We start from the raw sequence: 18,919 nt of genomic DNA, 5'->3' as shown, positions 1-18,919 counted from the left end.
TGCTGTTAACAGAAGCAGACACCAGATTATTGCAATGATTCAGTGCCTTCAGTAAGTTGGTCAGTGTCAAGAGGTGCTCTGGTAAAACTCATGGTGAGGTTCTGATCAGATTAACTTTCAGCTGTTATCTCAGTTAACGAAAACTGAAGTGTAGAGCCACAGTTTTCAGCTTCCATCACAACTTTTTAAACATGTTCCAGGCTTTACAAGTCCTAACATCAAATAGCAACCCATACCACACACATGGCTGACTATGTCAATCTTACTTATTATATGTATCAAATAAAAGAAAAAGATTCACCACATGACCACCCAATACTGAACCCTGTTTTACACTTTATGAGTTTTATAACCAAATAATCTCTTCTGATAAGATTCTAAAAGTCCTATGCTTTCACTGCACACCACACAAGACTTTAACTTCAGCCCTGTCAAGCCCGTCTGAAAGTGAGATCTGAAGATGAAAGCAGAGAAAACTCCAGAAGATGGAAAGTGACATTTTGAAGTATGTTCAAAAATGTGTCAAAGTGTCAGCCCCCGTACCGGATCGTCTGGATAAGTCTGATATGTAAGGTACACAGATGTCTAAAAAAAGTTTATTTTGCTGCTTACTTGCAGTTTTAAAGCAATCACTCTACCCAGGTACCAGTAAACAAACTTAGCCATCGCCCGGTGAAACACAATTAAGGTTAAAGTGTCCACCTGCTTGGCGCTTCTCTGATTGGCTTTTAATAAACATTCTTGTACATTGATTAAATGGAGGGAGGACACAATTACACTGATTCAAGCCAGTGTGTGTGCTGTTGTGTCAATCTGTGTGTTTGTGTGTGTACATGTGACGATAGCAGGATGTAGGGTCTGTGGATGCATTATTCATGACGAAGCCTTGAGTGATTGTGTTCCCTTGTTACGATGATATGGCAGTGAATGGCCCCCGTCATGTAAATCAATGTGCATACAAAGCTTCAATCATTGCTCTCTCAGTAATAGAGGGCAGGAGACAATTACCACCACATAAACCCAAGACCCTTTGAGGGAAATGTCACCCAGCAGCAGGCCGTATTGAGTTGAATTAAAGTGCAATATGGCACCTCCCTTACCTGATGACAGGCTTTGTTAAGAATGGATTTACAGGGTTTTAAAGGGACCTTTACTTAAAAGGTCTGTTATAATCTTCTTTATGAAATCTTAAATGATTTACTGTAATAAACCTTTGGCTTAATCAGGACTACCGGCTAATAACAACTCCATTAAATAAACATACAAATAGGATCATAAGCTGCTTACCCATGGATTAAAATGGTTCTCTGTAAATAATTATAAAACAAAGGGTGTCGTTTATGTCAAGTGCTTTAGGTTATCTTATTCTATTATTTAATGCCGCATAAATAAATATTCTAAAAACTAAATGACAGACTGATTGATTATCATGCAGCCTCTTTATCTTGTACGTGCACATTATTTCATTGTGCATACAGGATAATAAACTGGGAGGCAGTTGTGTACGCTTTCTCTATCAGCGTATGGTAAAACGAGGCACAAACATTCACTTTTGGCTCCCACTCACCACATATTCTGATGACAACAGAAGCATATTTAATTTCTCACAGCCACTGTTGTGGTAGAAATAAGCCTAAGAAAGTGCTTGAACACTGAAAGGAGTGATTTAGCTAACTGTGGGATAGCATCACCACACCATGGAGATTAATGTTGTAGCTGTGATGTGGCTCATACACAAAACAGTGGTGAGCTGCAGTTACTCTGTAGCACATTGCTGTCATCATAGAAATGTTTGATATCGTCACCCTATTAAAATAATGGCCCAAGTCCTTTTTTTCTTTCACAAAAATCAGTTTTTGGCTTAAATCATCTCTTCATAATGCTGGCCATCTCTGGTAAAATTGCTTAAATCTTTAGCTAAAAGGATCATGCTCATTATGTCCTATAGGACAATGGCCGATGCCAGGGGGGTGACTCAGGCCATTTTATTTCTAGCCTAAGTCAAAAATTTGGATTATTTAGGATAAAATGTGTGACTTGGGAACAAGAAACAGAATCTGTGGAGCAGAAGAAGCTGTAAACATGATTCTTGAATCAGTTTCAACAGGTGAGTGATTAAATTCAGTACCATAAAGGCTAAGGTATAATGTTGTGGAGTAATTTAGACTAAATTTCATAAGTTATAATTTAGCTACAAATTTAGCTACTTCTAGGTGGCTACCTATTTTTGGCTAGCCTGTTTTCTATAACCAAACCAGTAGCGATTGCTCTAAGACTGCAAGGGAAGCTCAGCTTCCCCTAAAATTTCCCCCAAAAAAGTGGTGATATTTACTGCTGTGTGTGCATATCATTAACAAAATATGCGCTAGAATTCCTTCATTTTTGTTCAGAATCAGCTCCTATCACAGGTAACTGGCCCGGCCTCCTTCTCATTTATCCCCACAGTGTCTCAGCGATTTAACACAGTCGGAAGCTCAGCGTCTTCTGACTTCAGCGGGGAAGTGTAGAGTGGGTTGTTCTTCTGTGGAAACTAGATGGTCATTGGATAAACACTGGGCTTTGTCCCGCCCATCGGACGCTTAGCGTCTCTGGGGGTCTATGAGGCAGTGGGCTGGCCTGGACGCTGGGCTTCTGCATGATGATTGGATGATCTATCTGAGGCTGAATCCCTTTTTGATTGACAGTGAAATGAGCCAGTCAGCGATCTTGGAGTATCTTCCACTGGAGCATCTTCTGAGTTTTACAGTCAGTTGTTCTGGACTGATCCCGAGGCTTTATCGATTCCCAGCGAGTTTATCTTTCTTAAAACCGATGAGCGTTGAGAGAACACTGATAAAATCCCTGGAAAAAAAACCTGCTTGGTATGACAGGGTCACAGATCATTTTCTTGAAAAGGAACGGAGGGTAGAATTTACGTTAAAATAAATAAACAAATTTATGGCATAGGCCGGAAAAAAAATGAGCTTTCCCCCCTTGACTGACCAGCAGCCACCACCAAACCAAACATAAATGAGCACAAAGTAATAATACCTCTCAAAGTTTCCTACAGTTCTACAGTTTCATTAAGTAGATGCTTTTGTCCAAAGCGACGTACAACACAAGCAAGAATTTAGTCGACAGAAAGGAAAACCTTAATTAGTGCAACAAAGTGCTACAAGTTATTTGGCAGCAGGTGCTGCCATCAAGTGCAAGAAGATTTTTTTTCATAGAATAATGTAGCCAACTAACCACAATTACTTGCTGCAACAATATAGTTCAACATTCAACAACATTCAGTAGATAGTGTTGAAAATTCACTAAGAGCTGGGTCTGAGACCTTCTGATTCATTCTACCCTTGAGAACAAAGAGGACAAGGGTCAGATCAAGTGAACAGATGAGTCTTCAGACATCTCTTAAAGTAGAAAGGGACTCTGCAGATAGTATAGACTTAGTTAATCCATTCCACCATTTGGGCACAACAGAGGAGAAGAGTCTGGCTAGAGATTTAGAGTTGCGCTGGGCTGGGAGCACCAGGCATCCTTCACAAGCAGAGCATAGTGGGCCAGAAGGAGTGTAGACCTGGACGAAGGGCCCCAGGAAGGCAGGAGATGTTCTGGCCAATGTTTGTATGCTAAAAGAAGTGGCTTGAATTTAATATGAGCTGGTGAAGAGAGATTAACAGCAGGGTGACGTGCTGTGCAGTTTTATAATTAAAGAAATGTTTTTTGCTTTTTGGTAGGAGATGTATGTTTGGCTGATTGACCTGACATAAGTTCAATTTAGGTTGTAGTCATTTAAGTTTTGAGTTTGCTTTATGGAATGAAAGGGCAGTCAGTGGTTAGGTTTCCAAAAGTTTTCAAAACTGGATGTCGGAATTGGGTTTAATTCAGTAAAAAAAAAAACAGCAAAGAAGACCTGGAGAAGTGAGGAAAGGGACTGCCTCCTGACCAGTTTGTTTTACTTGACATTGATTTACATTCAGTACAATTTCCAGGGAGTCTGCTTCCTAAACTTGCTTTTAAAACATATATTTTCTCTCCAGCGCTTCTTCTCTCTGCAAAACCTTTTCTCCTCTTCGCAGTGTGTGTGAGTACTGTGCACGCACAGCTTTCGCTGCTGATTGGCTGTTTGGAGCCATGGCTCTGTGTGTAACCAATCAGCAGGTTTTGTGGACGGGACAATGCTGGAGACAAACTGCAGAGAGAGGCGCAGCTGCAGCAGAGCCAAATTAATACAGTTTTCAAATGATTTTTTTAATTAGCCGTCAGAGTAAAATAAAAAAAAAAAGCCCATGACGACATGCCTCAAAATGTTGAAAATTGCTAATCGGCCTTGCTATTGATTGCTTTAAAACCATCCACCGAAGAGGTCAGCTGAATTGCATATTGTCAAAAATGTATACCAAAAGTCACACACACTGACACACTCTGTTAAGGTGTTGAATGTCTTGTGAAAAACACACTGTGGTTGACCCAGCAGGAAGATGAGGTGGGTGAGAGTCCAGCTGCAACAGAGGGTCTATTCTTCTTACAAGTCGATATTTTATCAACGTTGAAATCATTGATCACCCTGCCCCCTCCGGATACCCCCGCTGACATAATGTACCCTACATATTTGATATGGGAGCTATTTCTGCAACCTGGGTCTTTCAACCATATGAAAAATTGAAAAGGACCGGAGGAGAAAGGGGATTGAGAGATGGAGGGAAGGAGGCAGGGAGGGGGCATGAGGATGAATGGAAGGAGTCAGCAGAAGAAGGAAAAGAGGGTAGATTGTGACAAATAGAAAGCAGGAGAAAGGGTTCACTGTAAGAGAGATAAATGTCAGAGAAGACAGGAGGAGGGGGGATGATAATGTAGGAGAAAAAAAGATTGGAGATAAAGAGAAAGAGAGCAATGGGGGAGAGAGGATCAGAGGAGAGAGGGTGAGAAAGAGATGACCTTTCAGTGCCTTCTCTCACTCAAATAACACCTCACTCTGTCTCAACAATACAGGCTGATAGAGTGGTGTAGTAACTGGGGACTCTGAAGGTGGGGCAGGAAAAGGACAAATGACAACCCCAGACATCTCACATTCAGCCCAAAAGTAATCAGCGAAAGCAGAAAATCACATATGGCACATAAAATCTAAACTGGTATGAAAGACACTTCCGTCTTCCAGAGGATGTGACCTTCAGTTTGAAGAGAACGCTTATGTCTTATTCATGCAACACACGCTCATTCACACGGCCATCACCGCACAAGCCTACACACCCTCTTTGTGAGCTGTGTGTCCATCATGAAGTTGTGTACATGCTTCTCGGCCTTGGTCAGCTCCAGCTTCCTGGCTACCACAGCAACCACCAGAGCCGTACATCCAGCACCCTGAGAGACAGAGAGAGGAAGAGGGAGAGCAGGAGATAGAGGGACCAAACAGAGCAATAAGTGAGTCAGTAAAGAGGACGAATGGATGTATCTGTGGCTGTTGGTCTGGAGGAATTAGCCTAGATGATTGATGGGAGTAAGGACAAATATGAGGAAGGGAAGCCACACGACAGAAGGAAGAGTGAATGGAGGAGAGGATTAAGAAGGAGTAGCTCCGCTCCAGATCCACATTTCCTCATGTCGAGTGGCGAGCCAAGTCTATTTTCACTCCCAATCCATCTGGTGTGAGATCCCGTCTATATCGCCTCTATAAGTAGCTGAAAAGATAGGCCTCATAAAGAAAAAAAAGGCACATCAAAGACCGACACCACCTCATTTAATTTAATAAGATGCTGTCAATCTGAATTACATGGTGTCAGTCTTCTGTCACCTGAGGCTCCTGGCCGACAGGAAGTATGAAAGTGTGAAAAAAGCCTGGGCCGTTTGTGTGTTCTCTAGCTTTGCCCAAATGGGACACATGGGGAAGTCACTTGGGAGAGACTGACAGCGGTCTCTCAAGCAGAAAGACATGCTTGAGAGACAGTGAAGAGGAGCAGGAACACAGGGAGGAAGACAGACTTAATTAACTTTTAGATTACACACTGTTTTCAGCCGGGCTTTTCAGTGCTCACAGGTTCCTCTGAAGAGGTGAGAGTGAAAATACAGGGAGAGGGTAGCAAAAGATAAAAAAGGCAGAGGGTTATGGGTAAAAATGAAAAACAGAGGGGGTGCTTGGAGGAAAAATTGAGAAGTAGACAATGTTAATGAGGTCACATATCTGATAAGCAGTGAATTAAGATTAAGAGTGTTTAATAAAAATGTATAAGTGCCCTCCCTTCATGCATGTGGGTGTGTGCATCTCACAGTGGGAGAGAAAGGGGAGAGAGGGATGATGAAAGAGATAATAGAGACATAGTGAGGTTGAGAGGGAGCGCATGGGAGCATGCAACATTTTGAAGCGTGTGTGGGAAACAGCCAAGACTTTATTGTGCACGCATTGGAAACGATAAGACAGTGTTGGCCCAAAATAACTTTGGCTGGAGTCAGTAAAATGTAACGAACAAACGGGCATTGGAGCCCACTCTATTTGCGTTTATTCACAAAGTATGAATAAAATATGATGAGAGCCGATGGAAAACCCTCAGAGCATCCATACATGTCTGTGCTCCAGGGGAAAATGAGCCCATGTTTGGTGGCACGGTACAGTATGTACAAGTACAGAGCTATAGGTGTGTGTATGTGCATGCTCGAAATTGCCCTCTTTGGTCACAAACAGTAGGGTGCTGATTGGTTTGTCAAGACAAGCTGTAAGAGTGTGCATTCTGAGTGTGCATGTGTGTGTGCACACGCCTGCTCTCATTTGATTTCAGCAGGGTTTCCTTTGCAATCTCCAGAGTGACACAGCTGATGATGGCTGTGTGCTGTGATTTGTTTCGTACGCCTGGGTGTTTCCCCTCCCAGCGCAGCCATCAATGTGACTGTCAGAGGAAAAAAAATGGGAATCACCCACTTTGATTGCAAACTTTTGGACAAGAAGGGTACTGCTTCAGCCCAAACAAAAACAGTGGAGAACAGTTTCCCGGCGGGTCGGCAGGGGTCCTCAGAAAAAAGACAGGGAGATGTTAAAAATAAAAGGATGTAGATCTAATTAGAGGGCCCAACAAACAAAGCAGAGAACAGGCTGAGAATAGCACTACTCTGCATCTTGTTAGCCTCAATACACTGGCTCAAAGTGTCTTTAAGGATTGATTTTAAAGTTTGTTTACTTGTTAACAAAGTTTGTAATTGTTGGGGACTGGCCTACATAACTATCTCTTTGTCATTTTTAAAGTTCCTCACAGCCTTTTAGATCCTCTAAGACTTTATGAAGAATATTTGCTGCTCTGCATTTTTTTAACGATTCTTCATAAATATTAAACTCAGTCTTGAAACCTGTTTGCTACATCTAAAGATGACAGAGCCTCTAGGTTTGATTGGCATCTTCTGAAAAAGACTTTCTCCTTAAAGGGCAACTCCGGTTTTTTGACACCTGGACTTTATTTATAGGTGTGTGCATGCTCATATACTCACTCAGACAAACATCGTGCAGCTCGGAGTCCTTCAGAAGTTATTTAGATCCAACCGATTTTAGCCGCACTTAGTGAGGGCCACGGCAAGGGAGCTTCAGCGCGGGACATAATCTCTGCAAAATCGCTTGTTTTGGGCTGTATTTTTTCATCCATCGCCAGTGTTATCACGAACACACTCCTCTTCTGTTGCCATAGACGAACACTGTCCACAAGCGCATCACCAGTTCGCATCGAGTTGTGGACGTGCTCCTGTTCGTTGTTCTCGAGCCAGCTCTTCGTCTCTCTCCCTCTGCATCCTTCTTTCATGGAGCTCCTCGTCCATGTACGCGGGCTCAAACCGGTAAGGACAACCGTCAAACGTTTGTTTACCAGGTCAGCTCTGGGTCAGCTGACCCACCTGAAGACGGTAGACGAGCTGACTTTATGATGACATTGACGATGGATGAAAAAATATAGCCAAAATGAGCGATTTTGCAGAGATTATGTCCCGCGCTGAAGCTCCCTTGCCGTGGCCCCCGCTAAGTGCGGCTAAAATCAGCTGGATCTAAATAACTTCTGAAGGACTCCGAGCTGCAGATGTTTGTCTGAGTGAGTATATGAGCATGCACACACCTATAAATAAGGTCCAGGTGTCAAAAAACCGGAGTTGCCCTTCAATGTGCTGCTACTTTTTGCAGTTGAACCATCAACTTAAGGCAGTGTTTTTCATCTCCCACATGAAATGTCTAGTAATTGATGAAAAAATGTACTGAATTATTATTATTATTATTATTTTTAATTAAAACACAATCCTAAACAACTATATTCTATGTATTCAAGTCTGTCAATGTAAATCTAGTTTAAATAAAATGCAGAATATAAAAATGTCTAAGCTGGCCAGTCTTGATTGACGGCTGGGATCATGTTAACACAAATGCGCAGTCAGGGGAAAACTGAAAACAAAAGGGAAAGATTTCTTTTCCCTCCTGGCCCTGTGCAGACGGTTTTAAGAGGAATGGAGACACAAACACTCAAAAAAACCCCAGAGAGAATAGGATGAACGTTTCCTTCAATATGGATTTACTAGTGTCATTGAAAGCATCAAGGAGAAGCCGAAATGTCTGCTTTGTGGTTATGTCCTGTGTGCTGAGAGTTTAACAGCACAACAAACATGATAAAAAAAAAAATACAAAATGTCTCTGGGGTCGCCTGAAGTTTGTGATGAGGGTCATTGCCCAAAAAAAGGTTGGGCACCAGTGACTGAAGAAGCGAATGACAGACAACAATTAAGAACAGATAGTTGAGATTGCTCACTATTCAAACTGTGTATATTGACACATAGTGAAAAAAATAGTTGTATGATGTCATAGCAGATGGCAGAGTTGCATTATGACAGATGACCTCCTGACCCTAACCCTGAACACAGCAAACTGAAACACCTGTAGACAACTAAACTCAGACTACACCTGGAAACCAGAGACTTTTGATCCCAAAACCCAGTCACTAACAGAAACTAAGAAACTCCCTAAGCCTGAAATTTGATAATTATCTAACTTAACTTTGTTTTTTATTCTTCTCCTCATCATACCTTTAATTTGCGTCTTTAATGAACTTGTAGTGATGGTCTAATATCCCAGTGCGCACTGACGTGGTTTCAATGTTAAAATTTGGTGAAAATCTGTGAAATTGGAATTGGACGGACTGGGAGTTGGGAGTAGACATGGACTGCAGCTACACCTTTAAGGTGATAAAAAGTTTTCTGCACTGTTCTAATGTTTTCATAAAACTTGTATTTTAGGGGGACAAAGTAGAAGAAAAATGACTTTTGTGATGAATTCTGTTTACAGTGCTGTCTCTAGTGTTTTTACCACTTTTGCATAAGGAGTCTCATTGACCCATTCACACACTGATGGCAGAGGCTGCTATGTAAAGTGCAAATCGGTATGAACCAATGACATTACACACCAATGGCACAGCCACTAGCAGCAGATCAGGGTTGAGTGTCTTGCCCAAGGATACTGGACAGCAGGACTGGGGAGCAAACTTCTGATTAAGAGACGACTGACTCAAGCACTGAGTCACAGCCGCCCCGTGGCTGTGACACTTTGTCTCTAGAGTGATCCTCTAGCAGTAGTTAAACCACAGTTGAGGAAAGGGCTAGTTTTGGCACATTGTATTTGTCATTTGAAAACATAATTATGTTGCGACATGGGCGGTCAATTTGCTCTCAGTTTGTTTTAACACCCTTTGCTTGTTCCTGGATTGATTAAATATGATCCTTACACCTGGTTATTGCCAGTTTCACTCTAACTATTAAGATTGAACAATTGTTGTCAAGAGGCTTTGACCAATCAGAATCAAGAGCTTAACACAGATGTGTTATTAGGGAGAGGGCCGAGTAAGAAAGAGGTTTGATGAATGCATTTCAATTGTAGTTCAATAAACTTGAACCCCTTTCCTCCTTAGGTTATAATCAGGTTATTCCAACCCAACAAAAATACAGATACATGGATATTTAGTTATTTCCCGATACTTTCCTGGTTTAACTTTAAGTATTTATAATGCTTGTTATTCATCACACTTGTGAAAAATTGCTTTATCAGTGCAGTTATTTACCAGTTTCACTTGCATTATATCAAAATAATATCAAAAGCTTGTACATAATGGCAAAAAATCAAAGACACTTACTTATACTGTAACCCTCTGTTGGTCTGTAGATATGGGGCATGCTAAGAGGTTATAAATATGCACAACTTAAGGCTTAACATGTTAGCATTTCTTAAATATTTATAAACTAATTTTCACTTATGGGTGAGTAACATGGATACACTTAAATCAGCAGACTACCATTTAACAAACTGATGTACAAGTTAAATATGGAGGGTGAAAGCAAAGGGCACAGCTGCATAAATAAATACAAATTCATAGAAATGAATGACTTGATCTCAAAGCCTGAACCTTCTGCCTCAACATGAGAGCAACAAACGGTTCACTGTTTTAAACATGTTGGTCTACCCTGCCACCATCCACCCACTCAGAGCGACACACAAACACACACATACACACTAACACCTGGCACACCCCCGGCTAGCCTCGGGGCAGTGGTATATTCCAACACTGTTGGCCTTTATGTGTTGTCATAGTAACGACAGCGAGATTTCCTCCTATAGGAACTCATTATAATAATTCTCAAACAAGAAAAAAACACATCCTGTTCTCTGTCAGCGAGCGTTTTTATATTTTTACCCATGATCCTCCTCTTCTTATTTTCTTACATCTTGAACTCTTTCTTTCCCACGACCTGTCGGGCCTCATCTTCTGCACTATCACCAGCCTCCCCTTCCTCTTTTACCTGCATCCTCACTCCTTCTCTGATGATCAACAAAAATAAACTACTCTGAACACTCTCTGAAGTATGTGTGTGTGTGTGCGTGTGATGGGAGAGGAGAGGAGAGTGTGTGTGGGAGTCATGCTGAGAGTGTATGTCAAGCTCTGTGTCACTGTTTGTGTGGAGGATGCAGTCTGTAACTGTGGGCCTGGGACGTTCTGTATCCACCTTCTGTTTGTTTCTGTGTGTGTGCGTGTGTGTGTGTGTGTGTGTGTGTGAATAACTTAACAGTGAGAGTTGTACTCTGTCTCAAACACCGATTGGATGATTCACCCAACAAACGGGGGTCTGTGTGTATGTGTCTTTGTGGGTGAGTGTGTTTATTCACACATTTAATGGACAATACAGTAAAGACAGTAGGTGAGCTGGCAAACGCAGAGACAGACACAGTGAGGATGAAAGAATTCACAGGTTTTGGAGTCAAGGGGAAGTAACCCGTCAGAGCTACAGGTACTGGATTCACCTGTCTGATGAAGCTAATTGGGCAGACTTACACATTGATAATCGTTAGTACCATTTCCTTTAAAGACTTCTAGTGCTGTCATTTCTAAAGTAAGTAGCAACCAATGAGATATACTTTTTTAGCCAACATCTGGGAGTCATTCAACCCCACATCAGACACTGCAACACTGACTTCAGCATCAACAGTTATAGTTAGTGTTTGACTGAAGGCAGACTTTCACCAACACTTAAACCTCACAGGGAAAAGATATCAAGCATTCAGGTATGCTAATGCAAGACTGCTTCACCTGAAGCAATATCACTGGTACTAAGACCATGCTATTTTTTGTAGCTTCTTGTCTTTTATTACAGAAAAGAATAATATTAATACCCAGAGATTTGTCTCCAAGCTTCAGGTCACTAATCCCATTATATTCCATAACTTTAAGAGGAGGTACAATTCTTATTTGGGCTTTATGCTGTCCCTTTGTGTTTATATAGATTAAAACCCTTATTTTAGTCCCTGTCTGTCTGTAATGCTTAATGGTGGCTACTTTTCTTTGATGCTTCCATAAAATAAAATAAAATAAAATAAAATAAATGAAATAAAAAAAAAGAAGAAGAAAAAGAAAAACCTCTTCTCTCTGACTGGCCAGCCCTCTGGAGGCCTGTTAGGGGTAATCCATGTGCTACCATGGTGTTTGAGGTCCTTTCAACTTCTTATAAGCCAGAGAGTAGATCCTTATGTGCGGAGCCCATCAGTTTAGCAAGCCTCATAAAAATCTCATGCCATTTTCCTTTTGGACTGTATAGACCGTGTTTAGCAGTTTACAGACAGATGGGAGGGATTTCCACAACATACAAATATATTGCAGTTTGAAAATCTGCACATTTAGTTTGGACATCCAGCAATGTTACTCCATATCCATGTTCAAAACATAGGACAGCATATTACCCCCTTTTTTTTAAACGAGCTGGTTACTCCTGAGAGATGTCAGTGGCTGTTCAGTAGCTTTAACAAGCTTATATGCACTTCGTTAACTCGGGTTTACAGATAATCAAAGCCCCCTTTACCACCAGTTATGAGATAAAAAAGTACACATTCAAATATCCGTCTGGGTGACCTTATCGTTTAGGAAGTAAGAACCATATGGGAAATGAGGTCATTCATATTGGACAGGTCTTATATTTAGAAAAGCCATAGTATGACATAACTTCTTCAGAAAACTATATCATCAGATGAGCACCCACTGTGCAGTGACTTTTAGCTCTTTTGTTGCACGTGACCTTTTATTATTCAGCATGCTTCTCTCTTATTTGGCATAAAATAAGCCGTAAGTTGGGCATCCACCAGGGACATTTTATCATTATGTTTCCAGGCATTTTGTCTCTCCTGACCTTATAAAAAATACTAAAGTCTCCCTCATTAGCACATTTGGAGATAACTTGACATTTAAAGCATTGAGTGATCAAAAAAATCTACTTTACTTGCATCTCGGAAGCTACTTGTTTACTCAGAGCGATGAATGTTAAAATTGATGCTCAAATCAAAATAAAACCTTGAATTGAGGCAGAAAAAAGACAGTTTGACAAAACAAAGACACAAAAAAGACAAAGGCAGAAAGCAAAGGAGGAAGAAAGATGGGAAGGTAAAACCACCTGTGAAGTGAAGCAAATAGAGGAACAGTCGGTGGATTAAACACTAATACTAACAGATGGACATTTGAGAGAAATAAACACATGGCCTCAGGGATGGAGAGACAGACAGCGAGAAAAAGAGAGATAGATAGATGAAAAGATGGAGAGAGAGAGAGCTACTGAAAGAAAATTAAATACTAAGAGAGAGAAAGGCAGGAAAACATAGAGTGGGAGGACATGGCACACTGAAAAGGTGGGACCTTCATTATGCAATGAGGACAGTCAAGGGAATAACACACAGACACACACAGGCATGCACAAACAAGTAACATGCTCATGTTTGCACGCCTACACACCCAAAACACACAGAGGCACAGATGCAGGCTAATTCAGGGAGGATTGCCCAAATCACACAAATGGCAGAATTTCTCCCACAAATGACATCAAGCTCTCTAATCTGCTGACCTTTGAACGCAGTGAGGACAGCACAGAGGGAGGGAAAGAGAGGGGAAATAAATATACTGACCATGATTCCTGTGAGCAGACATACTCCTTTGCCACAGTAGGTATGAGGGACCATGTCTCCATAGCCGATGGACAAGAATGTGATGGAGATGAGCCACATGGCTCCCAGGAAGTTACTGGTCACATCCTGGGCATCATGATACCTAAAATTTAACATGGAGTATGTACAGTGGATTGAGTCAGTACACAGTTTAGTCTAAAAACATAAAAACACAGCGTATCCGACCCACTGCCTTTTTTTCTGCAAATGTTGGAGTGCAACATCTCACGTACTTTCCATTTTTCATGACAGAACAAAACAAAAACTGCCTTCATCATTTCAGCCCTATGCCCAGCACTGTTACCATAGCAACAAAACCTGCTGCTCATCTGAAAGAAAATTAAATCCTCAAAAAAAAAATCATTACAAGAAATTACATTCTTTTCATTCTTTGGCTCTCAGTTTTAGAAAAGGTGTATTTTCCTGGAGAGCTATAGCTCATAATGCCCGTCAGGACACACCAAATTCTCAAATTTACACCATGTCTAAAGCAGTTTAATTGCATCTGAATCTTTTCCTTAGATAATTGGTTTTAAGAGGAGATTTGCCAAAATAATTTTGGATGTTAACCAAACAATGATTTCCTAGCAGCCTGTCACTGATCTGTTAATCAAGCTCCCTCACCAAATAACACTTTCCTTTGTTTCCTTGATTACCTTCCAAAGAATCTACACATGTTGGACCGTCACTCCCCGTCAGAGACAGTCTGACAAACAATTTGAAGCTGTCCTTTCCTGGCAGCAGGGGGTCGTTTTTCTATTTGATCATTACTCATCATCTGCTTCATCAGTATCAAGTATCAGGACACTTTGTGTTATTCATAATTTGTGTTTTTGTTCTTTACTTACCAACATTTTTGTATTTTTATATTTTGTACTCTGGTCACACACCTTCCTTAGGGACTAAAGAAGTGGATCTTATCTTCTTCATGTGATTGTGGAGTGTAATGTTCGTGCTTCCATGCTAACAAAACCTTTCAAAGGTGAATCATCATTTCATTTAGACTTTTTTTATTTCCCATCATCTTAAATTGTTTGTTCCAGAGGTGTTGATGAGATTTTTTTTCTTTGAAATCAACCTTACTGTCCTCTCTCTTGGCTGATATGGCTGTGCTGTGGTTGACTTATTGCTAGCTGTAATTTGTTAATAATTGTTGCCATGCAAATTCTCATCACATCAAACTCCTTCAGTAATCAGCAACTAGAAATAACATTTCAAGTTAAAAACGACACATTTGACATATTAGCCAGAGAACTGCTTTAGGGAGAATATTGAGGGAGTTAAAATAATGGGATCATCAGCTTGAAAGTGGCTGAATGCTGATTGAAAGTGGCTGATTTTAACTTGTTATGACTCAACAGCTAAACGTACGCTGGCATGAGCAGGACACTAGTGAAACCAACGAATCATCTAGTTGAATTAAACCAAACTGAATCACTCACTAAAAGAGTCATTAATTTCTCAACTTTAATTAAGCTGTCCTCTCTCCTTATTCGTGTCTTTTACTCTGCACCGTAATAGTCGCCCAAGCCTGCCCTCCTTCTCCCTTTCATGGCGGTGATACATACTGACTGAACCAACAGGACGGAGTTGGTCAGGTGCCCTCTGTCGCTCATACTCGTCACATCTCCCTCTCATGCCTCCAAAATTGAGGAAGTACTGACTATTTTATTTATCATTTAGGTGTTGCATAAATGTAAAATTAAAAAATTATGCTTTTGAAAGTTGCAGTCAGTTTGAAAATAGCTTGTATCCAACTTCATTTCACTCAGCTGACTGTTTTAACATCCACTAACAATGGTCTCAATTTGATTGTGTTTCAGTTACTATAGTGTGTGTGTATGAGTGAGGTTGGTGACTCGCAGTCTCACACCTTCATGCTCAGTCAGTCAGTCGTTCACTGAATGTACTTCGTCTCTGAGTCTCTCTCCTCCTCTCAGTCAGACAGTCAGTGAGTGATTTGTGTTCTGAATGCACTAAATAGAACAGTTGGGGGAAATGCGATTGTTTTAGCTGGGTTGTTTGTGAACTGCAGCTTTTTCCCACCAAATCTTCAGCTGATTGGCTTCTCACCCAGTCGTTCTTAGCATGATAGGTAGCAGAGCTTAATGTTGGCTGTGTATCAAATTCTGATTCTCAGGCACACTGCAAAAAACTGATATCTTATCAAGTGTTTTTGTATTTTTTTGAGTAAAAATTGTCTCATTATACTCGATATGAGCCACTTTCAACTTATCAGTCCAGAATTATCTTGTGTCAAGTTATCAGAGTACAAAAATGAGGTTTGAATCGCTTGTAACCAGTAAAAAAAATCTGCCAATGGAACAGGAAAAAATTGCTTGAAAATTCCCTTGAGACTAGAACAATGTCTTAATACAAGTAACTTTTCTCTTGTTCCATTGGCAGATTTTTTTTACTGGTTACGAGCAACTCAGACCTCATTTTGTCCTTAAATAACTTTAAACAAGACATTTTTCTGGATTGGTCATGTGAATTTAGCTCATAATGAGTCTAAAAAGGACTTTTCTACTGAAAATAAGACAAAAACACTTGATAAAATTTCAGTTTTTGAAGTGCAAATTTGAGGAGGAGTACTGAACAATGTGGTGAACAAATCTTTTGAACGAATCACTTTAATGAACTGATTCCACTGATTCAGTAAACTGAAAAGAAGTACTTTTCCCATCACTACAAGACTGAATAAGACTTGCATTGTAAAAGTGCTTTGAGTGGTCAAAAAGACTTGAAAAGCTCTATATAAGTACAAGTCCATTTACCATTTTAGTATGCTGTAAACTGCATTTTCACCCTCATGTCATTAGGGTAAGTGCAGTGTGTACTGCTCTGTTCAGTAAGTAGTATTTTAGTACATGGTTTCAGACACAGCTAGCATTGTTACTGACCTCTCACACACTCGTACAGTCCAGGCAGCGATGATCCACAGAGAGATGCTGAAGACCAGCAGCACCGTCCCAGGGCAGATAGTCATGAGGGTTTTCATTACAAATCTTGTGTTAAAATGTACCTGCAATACACACACACAGACATCAAATAGTCACACTCAGTAAGGCAGAGCCGCAAAGTGACACATTTTTAAACACACATTTTGTCCAGGCTGAGCTCTGAATCCTTCTCCTATAACAGGATGTTTCCCACACAGATTTGATGTTTCACTAATTAGTCTTCTGAGCAGCTTGTGATAGTGGCAGCACTAGGAGAATCTCTGCTGTAATTAGAGGCAGGATCAGGGCTCGCCCTCTGACACAGGTCAAGCTATAGGCCTGTAGTGTCATACAGTACTCAGTCTATTTTCAAGTCCAGGGCTCATTTGTCATCAGCTTCTGGTGGATAAATGATCTGAGTTGAGCTCTGGAAGAGTTAAGCAGCGGAAAAATGAGTCGTCATGTTAGAGCTTCACTACAATGGGAGCTTTACCTCCTCTGCTTCTAACTGTAGCCTGAGGGACAGAGTGGTGCCATTGCAGATGAACTAGCAACGTGCTAAATAACTCGTCTAAAACCTGTACAGCCCTCCTCCTCCTCCTCTTCTTCCTCCTACTCCTAGTTTGCATATTCTTTACATCACTGCACATCTCAACCTCCTGGTTTTCCACTAATGTTTATCGTTTAAAGCCATTATGACCCTGCCACTGCTCATTTGTTGTATGGCTTGTGCACGTTTTCTCTGCAATGGTATTGCAATCTCATTCAAAAGCTTTCTTTTCATGGCCCATTTGAGCCGTACGCAATATCTTGTTCCCATTTCACGCTCCCATCTTGTATTGTATTATGAGAGATCCACCAAAAGCTTACGTCTAAGTCTCCTAACAAAAGGAGGGGAAGGGGATTGAACTAGTGGATGAAAAGAAACAGGGTATGTAGAGGGACTGAGCAGGAGGAAGGATTGTTAGAGGGATAGAGGTTAAAAAGGGACAGGACAGATTTAATTCAGAGCAGAGAGCCCTTGACCTTGATAGCTCCCTTTCCTCTGTCTGGGTGAAGCTATAACCACCACAATCACTACACATACTCCTCTGACCTTATTTAGGGCGCCTATACTCCTGGAGGAGGCGTCAGTGAAGAGTTTGCTGTGCAGTAGCATGACTCTGGCGATGAGGTAGAGGCGTAGGAACATTGGCACACTCAACACCATGTCCAGGTCGGCCTCGGCTTGCGATGGCGCGTATGAGAAAGCCAGCCGCGCCCGCCACTGGAACTTAAAGTCACCAGGTACAGGATGCACCGCTGACACCAGCAGCTCCAGAGCTATGAGCAGAACTCTCTCCATGGTCATGGCGATGCGCCAGTCGTCAGCTCCGTTGTCGATGACGAACAGCTGCAGGGACAGGAAGGACATGAAAGGAGGTTAGAGTAGAAAAGGAGTTACACTTGTTTTAAAGCACTGCAGTGCTAACTTTTCAAGAATTACAGCTGGCACATGTCTTTACATCTGACTCAAAGATGCTTAAAGGCACCAGCAGCAATTTAGAGAAAATGACTTTTTCCTGAGATGTAAAAACACCATCCATCCAATCAGCCATCTATTCAGTCAGTCACGGCAGCCTGGCTCATTTTCACAGCACCTACAACTTACTCAAATCACTACAAAGGAGCCTCGTCATCATAATCATAATATTTTTCTATAATAAGATCACTACGTTGAGTCAAACAATGCTACTTTAATTGCAGTTTTCCTTCCTTGTATCGTTAATTGCTGTATTTACTCTTTAAATTGTCCCCAAAGCTGTTGTTATAAGGAAGTGGTAAGAACAGGTTTCATTATAGGGACCCTCCTCCAGATGGTGCTGACAGGAACTGGAGAGTGTGAGTGTGAGAGGGTGTGTGTGGTGGGGGTGGGGGTTAAAAGAGATGGATGAAGTGCAGAGGAAATGAAGAGATAAAGATAGGAACTGGGAAATGTCAAAGAGAGGATGACCCAAACTTAATCTTCCTTGGTCTTTTGAGTGATTCTCCTCAAACAAGGGGGTATTCTAGTGCTGACAGAATCTGCAACCTTTTCTGGCACCAAAAATCTCAAATGTTGGACAAAAACATGCTGCTTCACAAAATTTAGAGAGTGGAGTTAAGTTAATGTTTTCTCTCCAGTCACGCTGACTTGTGGCTCATTCATTCTCTGTCAGATATTCTTACAGACACAGAGGCTTCTGCCTGAACTTTCCATTAATTTCATCTGTATTTGTAAACTTATAGATATGAGCCAAATATTAAAGTACCATCTGAGCATGTGGGTACAGTCTCAAGTAAATTAGCCTCAAAGTCACAGCCAGATTACACAGGAACTTCAGACACAGCTCTACTGGAAGAGCTCAAAACTGCAGTTCTTCCAGTAGAGCTGGGACAATATGCTTTTCTCCAAAGTCAAGTCTTTAAATTGAGATTCTTCAATATTTCAAAGTTTTGCAAGTTTTTGTTTGCTTAACCAAGTGAAAAAGTTGAA

The 18,919-nt window shown here is 41.1% G+C and overlaps 1 protein-coding gene across 1 annotated transcript in view; it reads right to left on the bottom strand.

Annotated features, from left to right (window-relative positions):
- kcnn3 (potassium intermediate/small conductance calcium-activated channel, subfamily N, member 3) overlaps positions 1–18,919 on the bottom strand; it is a 71,359-nt gene that overhangs the window by 10,536 nt on the left and 41,904 nt on the right. Inside the window, 4 exon segments of the mRNA XM_074683690.1 lie at positions 5,233–5,343; positions 13,424–13,565; positions 16,366–16,487; positions 17,501–17,797. Coding sequence (XP_074539791.1) covers positions 5,233–5,343; positions 13,424–13,565; positions 16,366–16,487; positions 17,501–17,797 — 672 coding nt within the window.

Source organism: Halichoeres trimaculatus, unplaced genomic scaffold (genome assembly GCF_033239565.1).
Source record: "Halichoeres trimaculatus isolate MK-OKI-2021-1 unplaced genomic scaffold, fHalTri1.1 fHalTri1_scaffold_12, whole genome shotgun sequence".
NCBI lineage: Eukaryota > Metazoa > Chordata > Actinopteri > Labriformes > Labridae > Halichoeres > Halichoeres trimaculatus.
Note: the sequence above shows the minus strand (reverse complement) of the source record. Positions and strands in the feature narration are given on the sequence as shown.